At 33.1% G+C, this 19,185-nt stretch overlaps 1 protein-coding gene across 2 annotated transcripts in view; it reads left to right on the top strand.

Moving 5' to 3' along the window:
- Positions 1-19,185, top strand: part of COG6 (component of oligomeric golgi complex 6) — a 58,240-nt gene that overhangs the window by 28,130 nt on the left and 10,925 nt on the right. The window contains exons 13-16 of one of the 2 annotated variants that reach the window (XM_045567213.1): positions 1,634-1,751; positions 14,338-14,469; positions 15,148-15,315; positions 18,740-18,847. In XM_045567213.1, coding sequence (XP_045423169.1) covers positions 1,634-1,751; positions 14,338-14,469; positions 15,148-15,315; positions 18,740-18,847 — 526 coding nt within the window. The remainder of the gene's footprint in view (positions 1-1,633; positions 1,752-14,337; positions 14,470-15,147; positions 15,316-18,739; positions 18,848-19,185) is intronic. The other variant, XM_045567214.1, reaches the window with a different exon arrangement.

Raw genomic sequence — 19,185 nt, 5'->3', positions numbered from 1 at the left:
ACCTCTGAATAGTATTTACATGATTGTGATGGTAAACATTGAATGGTTAACATTGCATGGTTATTTACCAGAACCCTGTGATCATAACTATGTCATGAAGCCTGGAGAAGGTGGTTTGGGTGTATTGTGGTAGGGAAGGAGAATTGTGTAAGAGAGTTTAACTCTCATCTTTTGTATCAGGGAATTTGTATATAATACCTAAAGCTGAAAAATCAAGTAATAGGAGTATAAGCATGTTAGGTAGAACTATGGAATGAAATATCAAAAGGAGTATCTGCAAGTATCTGGGCCACTTACTGAAACCTAGTGAATAAATATTAGTAAATTCTAGACATAAGGAACTGCAAAGTATAGATGATAACTCCAGATTTTAAAAAATTAATGTAAATGTGTCTTGACATCTCTCCAATTTTATTAAATTATCAGTTTCTATTTGCATTAATTTACTTATACTGTTGCTTGATGTATACTTCAGAGGAATGCTTTTTTATTGCAGGCAAAAGCTTGTGTAGGAATTCCTTCAAATTTATTTTGATGTTTGGCTTATAATATTTGTAACTGAAATACTTTTGTTGCTTTTCAATACAAGTATTATGGCTACCTGTTAAGTAATTTGCTTATATTTTACTGTTTGCTTTATTCATTTTTTTTACTGATGATTTACTTTGTTTCCACGAACTACATGAGAATCATCCAGTTTATTTTAGTTTAAGAAGGAACTGAAATATATAGTAGTAGTATTTGGTTTGATAATATATCATAGGTGGTATATCATTTTCAAGTAAATTTGCTGTATTTTTAACTCACTGTCAGTATTGATACCATTATATTTGTCTTCAGCAATCTAAATTTTTTAAAGCATAGTAAGGTGTTATTGTGCCTTTAGAAATTATGATTTCTTGCTGGATTACATCCACAAAAACTTTTCCCCTAAAAAAATTTGAAAATCACATGCAGTGTATGAATTAGGAGAATAAAATTAGAAATTGTTTTATATACATACTTGTCTTAGATCTTAGCAAAAATGGCAAACCCTTTTGAAGGGGGTCTAAGAAATAGCCTTGTATAGTAATAGCAAATTGAGGATTATGGAATGTGCTAATGGAATCAATAATTTTAAAATATTATATTAGACATTTCATAATTACTCTATACTGCTAGTTAGGCAGCTGTATAAAAATTGAGAAACTTTATAATTTATAGGTGTGTTGTTGCTATAGTTATAACTAAAAGAACTCAGTAATTATGCAATTTAAATATTTTAGCAGTAGAGCTATTGATGGAATGCTTTTCTTAAAATTAGACCTTCTTAGATAAGATAAGCAAGACATACTTTCACTATAATAAAGGAAAAATAGAGATATGGGTTTACATATTACAAATGTCTGTTCTAACCCACAGTTTTGCTAAAAGAGATTGTAAAATATTAAAAACATTTTTTAATTACCTAACTGAAAAGAAAAAATTCTGACATTTTATATAAAACTAGAGTAATTATTTTTAATTCACAAGTTGTATTCTACATAAAAATATTTATTTAAATCTAGATCTTCTTAAAGCATTATACTCAGTTAAAGAATTGAATTGTTTTCAGCTTCTATTTTTTGCAACCTGAAATATTCTTTGCTTTTAGTGGCATCGTTGGAAATAGTGCAACTACATTATTGACTACCATTGAAGAAATGCATTTGCTAAGCAAAAAAATATTCTTCAATAGCTTGAGTCTTCATACAAGTAAATTAATGGACAAGGTATGTTTGAAAAATATAATTCTTAAACTATGTGAATGGAAATCTTTCACATTTAAAGGTATTGTTTTAATGTTTTTACATTGGTTGATGATTTTTTTCCCATTACATACTGTGTTTTTTTGAGCTCTTCCTATGAACAACAAACTGCATTTAGAGATGACTTACTGGACCTAAGTGTATAATGTGTACTCCTGAAACAGTATAACACTGAGTCATAATGGGAGATAGAATCTCAAGCCCTAATTTCACTATTATTTTTCTGTAACCAAAAGTGTATAACTAAAGCAGACTTACTATATTTAGGGGTAAGATAACATACAGATTAGAAAACTGGAACTCTTACAAAAGGTTTTTCCAAAAAGCTTATGTTTTTACCCCCGTTGTTATAGCTTTGTCCTTATGAAGTTTATGCTCTTCTGAGTTATATACTGTATATTTATAAAACAAACAAGAAAATCATCCCACAAAAAACAACAAAAACTTGAAAGGGTCCTAGAAGATCTAATATTTTAAATTGAGCAGTGTATTGTGGCAGAACTTTAAGGAATGGGTTTACAATGATCACACACTTCTTTATTTTTGTTTCATTATTAAGGACACTAGTTTTTCAAGAATGTGTCATAAACACTATGCTGGCTTTGTTATTGTACTACTTCATCTAATAGGCTAGCTATATTAGGCATATATTAGGCATAGGTTTTGTAATATAGTATAAAATAGTCAGTAGCAATTCAATCCTCAGTAACTGGGCCATCTTCACTTTCCTAAGCTCAGAGAAGCTTTTATAGGAGTTTACTTCCTGACCCTATGCATGACTCAAATTCTTCTGGAAAAGCAACGTGAATTTGTGGAGCTAGAGTATCTGTCTAATATTTTTCTGGCTTTGTGTATTTCAGTTTGCACCAGAAGTTTACTAGTAGTTCTGTTTATGTTTGTGTATGTGAGTTCTTACTGAAACAGAATTCTTATAAAATCATTCATGCATGATACAAACATTGAGCATGAACAAATATGTGCTAGCTGATGAGAGTACAGGGATGAAAGGTCTGTTGGCCTCAGGTTGCTTCTCCTTTAGTGGAAAATGGTCAAATAAATAGTTATTACTATATAATCACATGTTTTAAGAAAGATACGTACCTAGGGTGGTATGCTACCACCAAAGAAGGAGTATATTTAGTAATCTACTACATACAGTCCTGTACAGAGAGGAAGCTATCCACAGAGGGAGATAATAGAGTTGAACTGTGAAGGATGTGTGCAGTGTAGATAGATGAAGAAGCGGGTGGACAGAGGTCATCCTAAGTAGAAGAAACAAATAGAATATGTTAGAACATAGGCTATGAGTCACCGATAAACACATTTTTCATTTATTAAAAAAATCACTTGGAAAGTGGTATGTGTTAAAAGAGGGGAGGCCAGATTGAAGACAGGAAAATTAAGGGAGTATTGAGGTTGTTTTTATGAAAATACATGATCTAAGGGGAAGACTCTAGGAATAGCTATGAAGGGACAGCTTTATCAGGGGTAAAGATAAAAATCTTCAAAATTTGATGACTAGTTAAATGTGGATGGAAGGAGTCGTCTAGAATAATTCATAGACTAATCACAAATACCTAGAGTACAGAAAGAGGGTATAATTTGGGAAATAAAGATGATGATATTTTCTAAGTTAGATAAGTTGAGTTTGAGGTACCTATGGGATATCTGGAATTGGTCTAATCTAGTTGGGAGCTATACATGTGGATTAACCGAGTTTTGCATGTAAGAGATACTGGAATCCATGGGTTTAGATAAGGTCACTAGGAATCATTTTTTTTTTTTAGGAGTAGAACTACTGGGTCATACAGTCTTAGGAAACACTGAACATTTAAGAGAAGAAAACAAGTCAACAGTATGATGCTGAGAGAAGATGGCCAAAGAGGCAGGAGAAAAATGAGGAGAGGGCTCTACCAGAAGAGCCAAGAGGATAGAGTTTCAAGAGGGAGGGCATAGTTAATAATGACAGATGCTGCACAAAGACTTCTAGTAGCAGGTTTGTTATCTTTGGCAATGAGTAGATGATTGATAACCTTATTGAATAATTTTAGTCCTGTGGTGAGGACAGGAGTCAGATTGCAGTATGTGGGAAAGCACATGGATAACCATTTGCCCAAAGCCCTACCAATTGGAAAACTTTTGGAACTCAGGACTGGAAGTGAAATGTATTAGGCATTGATATTAAGACATTTGAAAGTGAAAAATAAAATAAACTATGATAAATAGGAAGGATGGAATTAAATTTCTATGATAAATTAGAAAACAAAAAAAGAATTGATTATTTGCTGAAAAGATTAACAAAATTGACAAACTTCTAGCAAGTGTAATCAAGAAAAAAAATTTTAAATTATAGCATAAGAAATTAGAGGCAATCCACAGATGAAAATTAAAATTTAGAGAATATCATATGCATTTTGTGCTAAAATTTGAACATCTGAGAAGGAAGAATGATTTTTAAAGTGATGTAAATTAATAAAAAATGAGTCAAAAAGAAGTGGAAAGTTGAACATACCTAGAGAGGGAAGAAAAGTTATTAAGGAACTTGTTGCTAGGTCTTAGTTCTGGTTGTATATAGAGCTTCATTCATACCTACAAAGAACAGATAATTCTCCAGAATACAGAAAAATACGGAAATCTTCCCAGTTCCTTTTAGGTGGTATAACACTGACATAAAAACTTTTTAAAGATGACATAAAAACTTTTTAAAGATAGTGCAATAGTGAAAACCACAAATCAGTCACTTTTTTAAATTTTAAAAAATGTACCATCAAGTCAAATCTAGCAATATATTAAAACTAAGTATGGTTTAGCAATACATGAATACAAGAATGTTTCAGTGTTAGGAAATATATTAAAATTTAGATTTGGATATCTGACCAAGTTGTTGCAGGAAAATCTCAGTAATTAAGTAAGTGAAGAATACCTATTATTTAACCATATAAGGATAAATAAAACTTAACAGCCAACATCATAATTAACATAGAAGCACTAGTGGTATATTCCTATTTAAGGGAAGAACAAGAGTGCTTGCCAATACGTTTAAATAATATCCATGGTAGAAAGGCCAGATGAAGAAATGAGATTTAAATATTTCAAAGAAGGAGACATTAGATTATTTATGGATGCTATAATTATCTACTTTGAAAACCCAGGAGAATCAACTGAAAAGCTATAGAGCCAGAAAATGAATTTTAGTAAGGTAGTTGGTGAAACGATCAATATACAAACATAATTAATTTTCTTACATGCCAGCTCACGGAGAGCTCAATAAATACTAGTTACGTGAATGACTGGTTCAGTTCATTTTCTGTCAGCCTGTATTCCATCACTATTTTGCCATTACCTTTAAATTGTTTGCACCTTTGTCATCTTACCAGACTCACTTTGCAAAGCCACCTTAGATTAATTCAATTTTCAATTTCTCCTATGTGTACTATGACTGCTGAGCACTGCTAAAATGACATGACCGTGCAGACTGGAGCTACTAAAATTCATCGTGTCCAACATCAGCAAAGCCCTCCATGATGTCCAGCAAATGCTGCATGTCCTTAGGCCACCACTCACATTTACCTTACTTACCTCTTTTCCTCAAATCTACCATACTACTTGCTACCAGAAAAGTACCACCCTTGCTAAAACTGGACAATGAGCGTTTAAAAAAATCTTTGCCAGTATGATGAACAAAAAGTGATATTACTGTTTTTCTTATTTGATTTCTGTGATTCTAGTGAGAATGAACATCTTTTAGATACATTTATTGGCTGTTTGTGAATTGCTTATTCAAATCTTTTGCCATTTTCCTACTGCACTGTCTTGTTAATTTCTGATATACTTTATACATTAAGAATATTAACTCTGTCATATATATCACATTGTCTGCAAGTCATCATTTGCCTTTGAAATTTCCTATAGTATTTTCTGACACATCAGTGTTTAATTTTTGCATAGTACAATCTAAAGTTTAACAAGAAAATACATTTAGAGTTTAATATATGATAAAGTTAGTATCTATTATAGGGGAAATGATGAATTATGTATTAAATTCATTTATATGTATGTTCTTAGATGTTTCTGTGGTTTCGCTTTTCTATCAGATTTTTAATCTACTTGAAGTTTAGTCAGGATCTTATTTCCCAAGTGATTATCCATTTATTTTGTTTTATTTTCCCCCAAAATACTGAATTTCTATAAGTTTTATTACTCATGTAAAAGTTAAAATGAAAGTTTCAAAAAAATAGGAAAATATATAGTTGACCCTTGAACAACGTGAGGGTTAGAGATGCTGACCCCCACACTCGAAATCCTTATATAACTTTTGACTCCCTCAAAACTTAACTTCTAATAGCCTACTATTGACCAGAATAACGTATTTTGTGTGTTATATTTATTATTTGCTATATTCTTACAATAAAGTAAACTAGAGAAAAATTTAATTAAAAATTCATAAGGGAGAGAATATATTTACTATTCATTAAGTGGAAGCAGATCATCATAAAGGTCTTCATCTTTGTCATCTTCATATTGAGTAGGCGGAGGGAGAGGAGGGGTTGGTCTTGCTGTCTCAGGGTGGCAGAGGTGGAAGAAAATCCATGTATAAATGGACCTGCGTGATTCAAACCCATGTTTTCAAGGGTCATCTGTAATGAATAATAAAAGGCAACTTTTAAGGATGACTTCTTCCAGTTAAAACCTGAAACAGAATAGGGTAAAAACAGGGAAGAAAGTAATTTTAATTTGAATATATTAAATACCAACCAATACTGCATCTTCTGTGAGTTTATAGCAGTGAATGGATTCCGATCATCATTATTGTTTTTGTTGTTATTATAAATATGTGTACCCTGAATGTTTTTCTCATATATGAATTGGGCCACATTTAGAGATATTTTAACATTAAATTAAGATTATGATACTCTTTACAATTTATATGTTATTTATATCTACAACCATTTCTAGTTTTTTCCAGAATGTTTTCCTTTCATCAAATTTTAGTGTTCCATATTTTATATTAATTGTACCTTTCCCTTATTCTACTTCTTGAAAGCCATTTCACTTCCCCTAAAAAGATTCTAGCCTTATGAAGAAAACAACACTTATTGCAGAATGTTCTTCATTAGAAAAGCACCCAAGTGGAAATTTTTGTTAATAAAGAATTTAAGTGGATAATAAATTGTTAGGAAGAATAGCTTTTAAAATAATGATATAGCCAGAGAGGGACTTTTTTAATATGATTGCTTTTGTACTTTTAAAGAGATGTATTTGGTAGCTAATTCTTTAGCTAGTATGAAAAAAGAAAATTCAAGGACATAATTTTATTGAAAAATGTACCTTTTTCCTAACAAAGCAATTTGAAGCACTTGAGTATTCAAGTATGCATACTCCCTTTTTATCAGGCTCTTAGGAAACATTCTAACTGCAAACCTAGTGAAGTTTAAAGAGAATATGTATCTATACTGCAAAAGACACAATGCTATATCAATTTAGGATAGACATGTTCTATAGTAATAGCACAATTCTAATTTAAAAGGATATAATCTGTCATAAATGAAACCCATATCAAATTAATAGTAGTCAGGATTGATTTGCTTAGTCCTCTTAGAAAAATAACCCTAAATAATTCTTTACATGAAATTGTAATTTAAATTCTATTAATAGAATGTGGTTACTGTTTAGAATTTTTTTTACTAATCAAAGTATAGTATGTAGATAAGCAGCTTGGGCATCACCTGGGAATTTATTAGACATGCAAATTTTTCAGTCCCCATTCCAGACCTACTGAATCAGAATATGTATTTTAACAGGATTCCCAGGATAGTCATTAAAGATTGAGCAGTGCTGTTCTAGTTGAATAGTTTGAGTTTAACATTATTCTTTACAGATTGTTCTGCTAGGATAAATAAACAAAAAAATATTTTTCAGCTAAAATACTTAAAATTTATTTTTAAAAATAAAAGCATGTAAAATAAATTATAACTTAAAATTGTTTTAAACTAATGTTATTTGTATTCTTAAATTTATCTTGGATAATTTTATTGACTTAAAAACTTTAATTTCCACTTATTGTCAATTACTGGAACATATGTATTTAGGTAGAGCAAAAGGAGTCTATATATAGAATGAGGAAATTAGCTTAAAAATATGAGATTTTTTTTGGTTGGTTTGTTTTTGTTTTTATTTTTTGAAAGGCTTCTAAGAAGCTACGGTACAGAAGATTGTAATACCTTAAGTGGAAGATAATTGAAAGAATAAAACTAAAGTTGGCAGTGGAATGAAGTCATAGAAACAGCTTTTGGAATTTTTATGGTACAACTTTTTAATTTCCTCTAGTAAAGTCAGAGCACCCATACTACTAAAGGGGTAAAAAGTAAGCAGTCACAGGAAAAATGAAGACTGTGTATAGCACTACACGTTTTAAAAAAAAGAGATTTTAATGTATGAAATATGTTTTCAGTAACCTAAATACTTTTATATGTGAAATTTTTCTTTATAGTTTAACTTTGTCATTTGGAAAATGTACATAATTATGAAATATGTCTTAAAATGTTGATTCTCAATATTTACAATAATATAAAGATCAAATAACATTTCCGGCACCTCAGAAGGCATCCTCTTTCCCTTCTTAAGTCAGTACCCCCACTCAAGGTAAACCACAATTTGACTGCTGTCTCCTGTTTTTCCTGCTGTTTAAACTTCACATAAATAGACTCATAGAGTGTGTGCTCTGTTTTGAGGCTCTGACGTCTTTCATTTAACGTTATATCTGTAAGATTCATTCATGTTGTAAGTTGAGTAGTTCATTTTTTAATTGTTGCGTAGTAATTCCTTCATATATACATATATAAAAATATACACACACAATTTATTTACCCATTTTATTACTGATGGACATTTGGGTTGTTTCCAGTTCTTGGATATTATAAATAAAGCTACTATGAATATTCTTGCACTTTCCTTTACTTGGATATAAGTTTTTTCTCTGTTGTGTGTATACCCAGAAATAGAATATCTGAATGATAATAAAATTGATTAGTTTTAGTTTTAGCGGTAGCTAAGCATTTTCCCAAAGTGATTCTACTAGTCTACGCCACCAGAAATGTGTGGGAGTTTCAGTTGCTCCACATTCTCTCTAGTACATGGTGTTGGTATTCTTTTTAATTTTTGCCATTGTGGAAGGTGTGTAGTGGTATTTCATTTGTTTTTGAACCAGTTTTTGGACTGTCGTTTCACTCCCTTAATAGTCTATTTTGATCAACAGAAATTCTTAATTTAGTCCTGTAAACTAATCTTTTATATTATTTCATTTTGTGTACTATTTAACACATTAACTGCCATGTGAGTTGTATTTAACTCATGCTAGTTTTGAGCCTAGGGTCTTGTGAAGCATATGTAACTCGCATGTCTGTTTACCTTGGGAGCCACATGGTACACAGGAAACTCATGCTGCCATGCTGTAGCATACGTATTATGTGATGGGTGGCCCCCTTGGCTTGGCAAAACCCTTCAGTTGGTTCATGAATATTCCTACTTGTTGATGTTTTATTGTTACAATTAATATTGACAATTTAATTATATATGACTCATGCACAGAAAACAATAAAAAATAAATTTTTCATTAAATTAGAAAGGATCGTTTTGTTTTCAAATTTTTTATTCTATCTTCACAATAAAACACTGTGACCCTGAGGAAAACTTTTTTTTCTAGTTTGGCAGTCAGTGTGTTAAGAAATCTTTGCCTATCCCAAAATCATCATGAGGATATTCTTCTATAATTTCTTCTAAGAATTCTGATTATTTTTGCTTCCACATGTAGGCCTTTGATCATCTGAAATTAATTTTTGAGTATGGTATGAAGTAGGGGTCAAGCTTAAGTTTTGATTTTCATATGGATATGCACTTGGTGTAGCACCATTTATTGTAAAGACAATCCTTTCCCACTTCATTGTGGTAGAAATTTTGTCATAATTCACATGTTGGAATATTTTTATTATACAGTGACTTATTAAGAAATGATTTGCTGTTTAACCCATTGGTATTTCCAAATAATGTATTAAAAGTACTATATAGTTATATGTGTATATGTTTATGTTATAACTGTCCTGTAGGGACATAAATATAAGTAACTGGAGTCAACATTTTTCATTAATTAAATGAAATGCTGACTGGTTTCCAGGGAAGTGCAACATGAACAAATTGGGATTTGCTACACAACTTAAAGCTTATAGGGATTTCTGTATTGTGATTATTGTTTTACACGAAGTTCATAAGGTTCGTTTTGTTTTTCAGTGGTTGCTACTAGTTGTTATATTAATAGTTTGTCTAAATCACAAAGCCCACTTAATTCTAGTGTTCGGGCTCCACAGCCATATCAAAAGACATAGTAAAGGGGATCTCTTCCCTCAAGGAGCTTATGATCAGTCTAGAGTAAGTGCATGAATGCTTTGGAGGGACTTCAAAAGAAATAGAGATAGATTTTTCTCTTATAAAGTTTAACCTTTTGAAATGAATTTTACCTAATGAAATTAAATTGAAGTGGCAGAAGGTTATTACTGAGATATTTCTCCAAAGAGATTTTCTTTTTGTTATTCTACTATAGAATTGTACAGTCATAAATCTTGTTTATCTGATAAATTGCCATAATTTTCACTTTCCTTTGGAAGTGTGGTTCTGACCTGTTGCTGATAAGTGTGTAAAAGCACCTCATAAAATGGCAGTTTGTTAAATGACATGAGTTCGAGTAACACTCACTTGTGTCATTGGCTCTAACTATGGCAAGGTGTGACTTTCGCTTTAAATTTGCACAGCTTTTAAAGACCTTAGTTTCAGCACTTTGGGAGGCCCAGGTAGGAGTATCACTTGAGGCAAGGAGTTCAAGACCAGCCTGGGCAAAATAGTGAGACCTCCATCTCTACAAAGAAATTTTAAAAATTAGCTAAACGTGCTGGTGTGTGTCTATAGTCCTAGCTTGTTGGGAGGCTAAGCCCGAGAGTTGGAGGTTGCAGTGAGCTGTGATTGTGCCACTGCATTCCTGCCTGGGCAACAGAGTAATGAGACCCTATTTAAAAAACAAACAAACAAACAAAAAAAAAACCCTTAATTCAAGGGGATAAAAAAGAAATTTCCTTTCAGCTTTCTTTCATTGGTACATAAGATTTCAGTCATTGGTCTTTTTTTTTTTGTTTGACAATTGACAATCTCTTGTGTGAATTTTTGAAAGTTTTTTTTTTGCTTCCAAAAGATACTATATACCATAGTTTACAACTTAGAAAATTAAACATTTAGGATCTTAATCCTGCCGTGTGTGTAGTTCTACTAGAGTTGTACTCCTTATCAAGGTTTCCTGGAGGATTTGTTAGATTACTTTTTTCTGTTTATGAAAGGTATTGGGAAATTAAGATACACACATTTGCTCTGGTTTCTGTGCCTGCCTGCTTACATATGATAGCTGTTATATTGCTAGAAAATCTTAATAAGATTTGTACTAAGCTAAAAATTACACTGAATTGGGCCGGGTGCAGTGGCTCACGCCTGTAATCCTAGCACTCTGAGAGGCCAAGGCGGGCAGATTGTTTGAGTTCAGGAGTTCGAGACCAGCCTGAGCAAGAGCAAGATCCTGTCTCTACTAAAAAAATGGAAAGAAATTAGATGGACAACTAAAAATATATAGAAAAAATTAGCCAGGCATGATGGCATATGCCGGTAGTCCCAGCTACTTGGGAGGCTGAGGCAGTAGGATTGCTTGAGCCCAGGAATCAGAGGTTGCTGTGAGCTAGGCTGACGCTACAGCACTCTAGCCCGGGGAACAGAGTGAGAGTCTGTCTCAAAAAAAAAAAAAAAAATTACACTGAATAACTTTTTATATGAATATTTTCTGTTCAGTTTATGTTACTTATATATATGCATGCATGTATATGTAATACCTTTATATTTAAATTTTTAAAATTATGAATACATTGATTTTTATTAAATAAATATATATTTATTTTAAAACAAATGGAAACACAAAGAAGAAAATAACACTCATCTACATTGTTTCTCCCTGACTTAACTGTTATTAACAGTGTGGTATGTACATCTCATTCAGTTTTTAGGGGGCAGGGATCACTCTATTATTTTTTTTAAATTGCTATGCATGTACTCATAAAAAATTTAAACCAGGAAGAAGAGCACAGAGATGAAAGAAGAAACAAAACACAAAACCCTCCATCTAGAAATAACATTGGTTAACCATTAGTGTTATCAGTTTAACAATATTCTATATATCATCTTAAGTAGGAATGGCAGAATGCTTTTGTAAAAATAGATCATATGCTGGAGGTTTTTTTCAGTTCACATTTATTTGAACTTAATGGAAGAAAAGGAAACAAAATTGAAGAATTTGTGGAACTTCAAAGAAATATTTCTTCACCACAAGAAATATTTTCCTTCCATTTTGTCATTTTTGGCTTCATGTATTTTGGGGCTTTGTTGCTAGGTCCATATATGTTTGTAATTGTTATATTTTCTTGATGGATTGGCCCTTTTCTCATTTTAAGAGATCCATTATTTCTAGTAATAGTTTTTGGTCTTAAAATCTATTTTGTCTGATATTAGTATATGAGCATGTTAGTATAGCTAATTATTATAGCTAATTTAGTCTAGCTCTGTTTTGGTTATTGTTTGCAAGGTGTATCATTTTAAATCTTTTTACTGTCAACCTGTTGTTGTCTTTAAGTCTAAAATGTGTCTCATGAAGACGGCATTTAGTTCAATCATGTATTTTTAATTCCTCTACCAGTCTGCCTTTTGATTAGCATGCTTAATCCATTAACACTTAATTCAGTTGAGGATAGAGTAGGGTTTATGTCTGTATTTTGCTCTTTGTTTTTTGTATGTCTTAAATGGTTTTTGTTTCTCTCCTCTTTATTTTTTTAAACGTTAAGTAGATATTTTCTAGTATACCAGTTTAATTCTTTTATTGTTTATTTTCATATATGTGGGGGGATATATGGTTAGTTATATTTTCTTACTGGTGCCCTAGGAACTACAATTAGCATCTGAATTTATAACAATCTAGTTAAGATTAATACCAACTTACTCTGAATAGCATACAAAATTTTTGTAGATATATAACTCCATTCTCCTCTTCCTTTATGTTATTATTGTTAAAATTAAATCTTTCTACATTGTATGCCTGTTAATACAGATTTATAATTATTGCCTTGGGCAGTTGACATACAGATCAGGTGGGGAAGGGAAAGGAGTTATATGTAAATTACATTAAAACTCTCTTTTATATTTACCTTTATTGGAACCCTTACCAGTGTTCTTTATTTCTTCATGTGAACTGAGTTACTGTCTTGTGTCTGATTCTCTTTAGTAGTTTTTGTAGGACAAGTATGCTAGTGAAGAATTTTTGTCTTTATTTGGGAATGTCTTGATTTCTCCTTTCTAGAAGAATAGTTTTGCTGAACAAGGAATTCTTTTGGCTGACAGTCTCTTTCAGCCTGTGAATATGTCATACAATGCCTCTGGTCTCCATGCTTTTTGGTGAGAAATCAGCTGTTGATCTTGTTGAAAATCCTTGTTAATAATGAGTTGCTTCTTTCTTACTGCTTTCAAGATTATCTCTTTGTCTTTATCTTTTGATGGTTTGATTTTGATGAGTCTCAGTGTGGGTTTCTGAGTTTATCCTACTTGGAGGTCAGTTAGCTTCTTGGAAGTTTAGATTAACGTTTTTCATAAAATTTGGGAAGTCCTCTGCCATTATTTCTTCAAATATATTTTCTGCCCCTTTTGTTCTCTTCTTCTGGAATTCCCATTATTCTTATATTGTTGATGGTGTCTCACAGGTCTCTGAAGCTCTGTTCATTTTCTTTTGTTCTTTTTTCTTTCTGTTTCTCACACTGTATAATTAATTGACCTATCTTCAAGTTCACTATTTATTCTGCCCATTGAAATCTGCTGTAAAACACCTATAGTGAGTTTTCATATCTGTTATTGTGCTTTTCAACTCCAGAATTTCTCTTATTTAATGTTACACTGTTTCTGTGAAGTGATTTTCAAGCATGTAGCTCCTAAGACTCTCCTGGGGTAGTTGTCGAAATATCAATTCCTGGACTCCCAACCTACACACCTATGCATATTGAACCACGATTTCTAAGATTTGGGCCTGAGAATGGGTAATGTTTCTCAATTGTGTTGTAATTGGGATAGCACTGGTCTATGGAGTGCATTTTTTTTATGGCTCGGCCTTAAAAAAACCAAAACAATAGGCCATTTAAAATACATATCAAAATACGATTTTATAATTCAGATGAACACTAACTTTACTCATTAATTTTTAAACTTTAGAGTACAGAGAGACATTAATTTTAACATAATCTGACAAAGAACTTTTCTGTCACTTTCTGTGCTAATTAGTATAGTTCAAAATAAGCTATTGGTAAACTATAGACATTTAATGCGTCAGCCAATGCTTTATATCTTTTACATGTTTTACTGTGAATTGACATTTATATATTAAGACTTAGTGGAAAAATAGAAGCAGTAGATAAACCATCCTTTATTTTAGGTTGAACTCCCACCACCTGATCTTGGACCAAGTTCTGCACTAAATCAGACACTCATGCTGCTGCGTGAGGTTTTGGCATCTCATGATTCCTCAGTTGTACCGTTAGATGCTCGTCAAGCTGATTTCGTGCAGGTATGTTGTCAATTCATTTTTAGTGACTACTTATTGCCCTTCTATTGTACATTCTCTTCTCATTCTGGCATTTTTTTAACCCAGGTATTTTGACAGTACCTTTCTTATTGTTGATTTTCCTTCAACTATTAAATCATTTCTCTTTTTTTTTTTTTTGAGACAGAGTCTTGCTTTGTTGCCCGGGCTAGAGTGAGTGCCGTGGCGTCAGCCCAGCTCACAGCAACCTCAAACTCCTGGGCTCAAGCGATCCTCCTGCCTCAGCCTCCCAAGTAGCTGGGACTACAGGCGTGCGCCACCATGCCCGGCTGATTTTTTCTATATATATATTTTAGTTGGCCAGATAATTTCTTTCTATTTTTAGTAGAGACGGGGTCTCGCTCTTGCTCAGGCTGGTCTCGAACTCCTGAGCTCAAGCAGTCCACCCGCCTCGGCCTCCCAGAGTGCTAGGATTACAGGCATGAGCCACCACGCCCGGCCTAAATCATTTCTCTTAATTTAAAAAAAGTATTGATTCAATGATGCCCACCTTTTAAGCTACATTATTATTATATCATTTAATCTTTTTCTCATGTGCTTCTATAAGTTGGCTCCCTTCCAGTTAGTTTGGCATTAATTTTGAAGTGTCATTAACCCAGGACCAATGACTGGGAAATAAACAATTTTATTTTTCATTTATAGGTTTTATCGTGTGTCTTGGATCCCCTTCTCCAGATGTGCACTGTATCAGCCAGCAATTTAGGCACAGCCGACATGGCCACCTTCATGGTCAATTCACTACATATGATGAAGACAACACTAGCTCTGTTTGAATTCACTGACAGACGTCTGGAAATGCTACAATTTCAGGTAAATTTTCCTAAAAATGATTACTCACATTTTATAGGAAAAAGATGGAATCCTTTTTCTCTATATGATAGCTTTAAGTTACTGATTTGATTAATTTTAATGATCTATTTCCTGTAAATCCTTTGATATAGTCTGATGGAAGGATGCACACACGTTCGCTATTTTAGTTTTCAGCTTTGGAGAAGCCAGAATATGTAATGGTTAAGATACTTGATTCAGACCATAGTATGTGATGGTAGAATGAAGCTTTTCTGATTAATTTGAACAGTTATTCTGTATGCAGATTTCAGTTTCTGAACTGTGAATAGTATGCCGTATTTTTCAAGCTGTGTAGCTAGCGCCGAATGTGTTACAGAGGATATATTTTTATCTGTGTAAACCAGTGTTAGGCAAAACATTACAATTTGTTATACCAATCGCTCTAGTCCTATAAACCAAGTGGTATCACTTAAGAGTGTATATGATGACTAAAACAAAGCCATTTGTAAAATTTACCAGATACTTGGGTTCCAGTTTTAAATAGTAATTACTGGTAGATTTAGTGTTTTTTTAAAAAACACCTCTGAATGTTCTGTGCTATCACAAGTATATAAACAGTTTGACAGTGGGTATAGTAAAACTTCATTTATTAAGTTGTGAGTTTTTCTGAGGAATGAGTTTTAATATACCAAAATTTATGATATTTTATAATTTCTAATTCCTTCTTAGGAATATATCAGAATTATCCATATTCATGGTTTAAAATCAAACAGTTCTATAGAGTCTGTAATGAGAAGCCACAATATACCATCCTCTCCACCCCAGCGTTTCTCTCTTATTTCTCCCTCTTAAAGATAGTCTCTTTCAGTTCTTATAGTTGTTTTCTTTTGGTATTTATATTTGTAATTCTAAATGCTTGTGTGTGTTTCTCCTTACAGATTTTTTTTTTATTCTTAGATCTAACGTATTCAATTTGCACTCTGGATGATCAAAATTTATTTCTCTACACACACACACACACACACACACACACACACACACACACACACACACACACACACACAGGAATATGGCCATACTTAGAGCTTAGAGCTTTCCAACCTCCCAATGTAGTTTGATTATAATTTTTGGTTAGACCAATATTGTGTTAAATTATTATGACTATGTAAACACCATTGAGCCATGTAATGAAAATGATTAATTTTCCTTTCCTGGATAATTTTTGTTCTCTGTGGAATTAATAACATTTTTCTTAAAACATCTTATTTTTTTCCCTGTATTTATCACTAATCTTAGCCATTTTCTTAAGATACTCAGATATGTCAGTTCATTAATTTGCATTATCACCAATTATCTGCTTTTCTTAAATGTTTCATTGTTATTTTCTGCATGGTATAAATTTCTTTGTGTGTTAAATTGAGTTTATTAATTTATTCAAGTTCTCTATATCCTTGCTTATTTTTTACCCCCATTGGATGTGGAGTAAAAGCTGAATTTTTCACATGTATTTCAACATTTTCTCCAGAAATCTCCTTAGCCAGATCTTTATTATTCTGGGTGGCATTTTCAATAATTGTCCTATCAGCAGATAATTCAGGTTCCCCTTTTTCCAGCCTTCGCTAGCAATTTCCTTCCTACCCTTCCAGACCCCAGTGGCAGTCTATGGGCATTCCAAGAGGACAAGCCCCAATGCGGAAGGGCTTATTAAGCCTGTACTTGTATCATGTTTGTTAATGTGCCGATGGCCAAGGCTGGTCACGTGGAACAGCCCAGGTTCAGTGTGAGAAAGGACGGTCGATACAAGGGCATAGATATTGGAAACCATGGCTTGTCGGGGTCCTCCAGAGCAACAGCTTACCTTTTTGGGTAAAGGATTCTTGATTTTCAGACCTTTTCTATCCATTGTCTATTAGTTCTCTTCCACTCTTATTTAGCTTCTTCTAGTGTTTAAAAAGTCCAGGCTAGCCTGACTCTCTCTCTCTCTCCCTCTCTTTCTCTCTCTCTCTCTCCCTCTCTCTTTCTTTCTTTTTCATGTTAACTTATTTTACCCATCTGAAAACTTAAAAGGATTTTCTTGAGTTCAAGTATTTCCCCAGGATATTTTAAGTATGTCCCTTTTCCCATTATTTCCATCTTGGACTGTGGAGAGCCATTTCCGTTTGAAGATTCAAACCTTTCTTTTGCTCAGTAAAGTTTTCTATTATTCTTTAATCATTGCTTCACCATTTTCACTTTTTAAAATATATTCTGGGACTCCTGTCCTTTGATTTTATCTCATAGATCTGTCCTCTAATTTCTTTTTAAATCTCTTTAATCTATTTCTTTGATATTTGCTCTATATTACTTTTCTTCCAGACCACTAATTTGGTTTTTAGCAGTAACTCTTCTCTTTTTCACTTTCATTAAATGTTTATATTTGTTTTTCTTTGTTTTCCACTAAGTCCAGTAAGTAAGGGCTTTAAATGTACTTCCTTGGGCATTTACTTTAAATAAAATAAAAATAGTTTGTGTCTTTCAACAGTGTTGCATGAGGAAAAGATACTTATTCTGATTGCTTGGACAATGGCAAACATTCGGATGGTAACACATACTGTAGTTGGCAGAGTACTATACCATTGGCAAACAAACTAGTAAAACTGGGGGAACTTCCTGGTGAGGAATAGAAGGGAGGCCTCCAGACTATCAGGATTATACTGGCAAAAACAAGGGAGGAGCAGGCTTTTTCCCATGAGGGAATGCTCTAACCCGTCAGGCTAGTCCCTTTCTGTGGCTTTTGCCTCCATTAGCATTCAGTGGCTTCCTCCAAAATAGCACGAAGCTGGGGAGCACGTACCATTCACATCTGTTAGCCAGATCTTCTGAGGTAGGTCCTGAACCTGAAATCTTTGACCGAAGTTCCACTGGGCTCTCGACTGTCCCCTGCTTGTCACAGACCTGCTTTATCCACAGTGGGAGAATTTACTGCCTTAGCTGCAATGGCATTTCCTCCAGGCTTCTGCAGATGATATATGTGATTTGTTAACTCAGCCCAGCAAGTTGGGAGGGTGAGGAGGCTGGGAGGTTAGGAACATCAGGCCCTCATCTTCCCAGAATTCATCCTAAGTATTTTATTTTATACTGTTTTTGTTTATTAGTGTTTTTTGTTTGTATTTTGCTTATTACTAGCTTTTAAGAGAGTGGAGAAGCAACCCAGATTTTGTGGCTGGTGGCTAGTTCTGGAATCTCCTTCGGTTATCATTTTAAGTAAGACTTTCTCTCTCTTTTGGAGGAGGACTTCCTCTTTGGGGGAAGAAAAAGCCTTTGCTATAGAAGCCATCCCTGTGCCTCATTATCTGTGTCACTCCAAGGAACAAAGCCATGATGGAGAACTAAGCAGGGTGGTCTACTTCGACCCTCATCAGTGTTAGTCCTCTTTTAAAATGTTTTCTATTGTGTTTTATTTTAGATTGAAGCACATTTGGACACACTTATAAATGAGCAAGCATCTTATGTTTTAACTAGAGTAGGCTTGAGTTATATCTATAACACCGTACAGCAACATAAACCCGAACAGGTAAGCATGTAGGTGTTCCCAATTCTAAAAATATGCCAGTTTAGAGTATGGCTTCTAGAGTTGGACTCTGGATTTGAATCTTGGCTCTACAACTTACTAGCTTTGTTTTCCTGGGAAAGTGATTTATTTCTCTGTGTCTGTTTCAGCATCTGTAGATTGAGGGTAATAACAGTATCTGTGTCATAGGGTTGTTCTGAAGATTAAGTGAGATGTGCAGTTCTTAGATGATTGCCTTGTAAAAGTAATGAAAATATACAAAAATTAGTATTATAAAATGTATAAAGGATATTCATACTGGTAAATTTTTCAGAGTTCTGTATCACTATTTGTTGAATGCA

The sequence above is a fragment of the Lemur catta genome, chromosome 13 (genome assembly GCF_020740605.2).
Source record: "Lemur catta isolate mLemCat1 chromosome 13, mLemCat1.pri, whole genome shotgun sequence".
Taxonomy (NCBI): domain Eukaryota; kingdom Metazoa; phylum Chordata; class Mammalia; order Primates; family Lemuridae; genus Lemur; species Lemur catta.
This window is presented reverse-complemented; position numbering and strand designations above follow the sequence as displayed.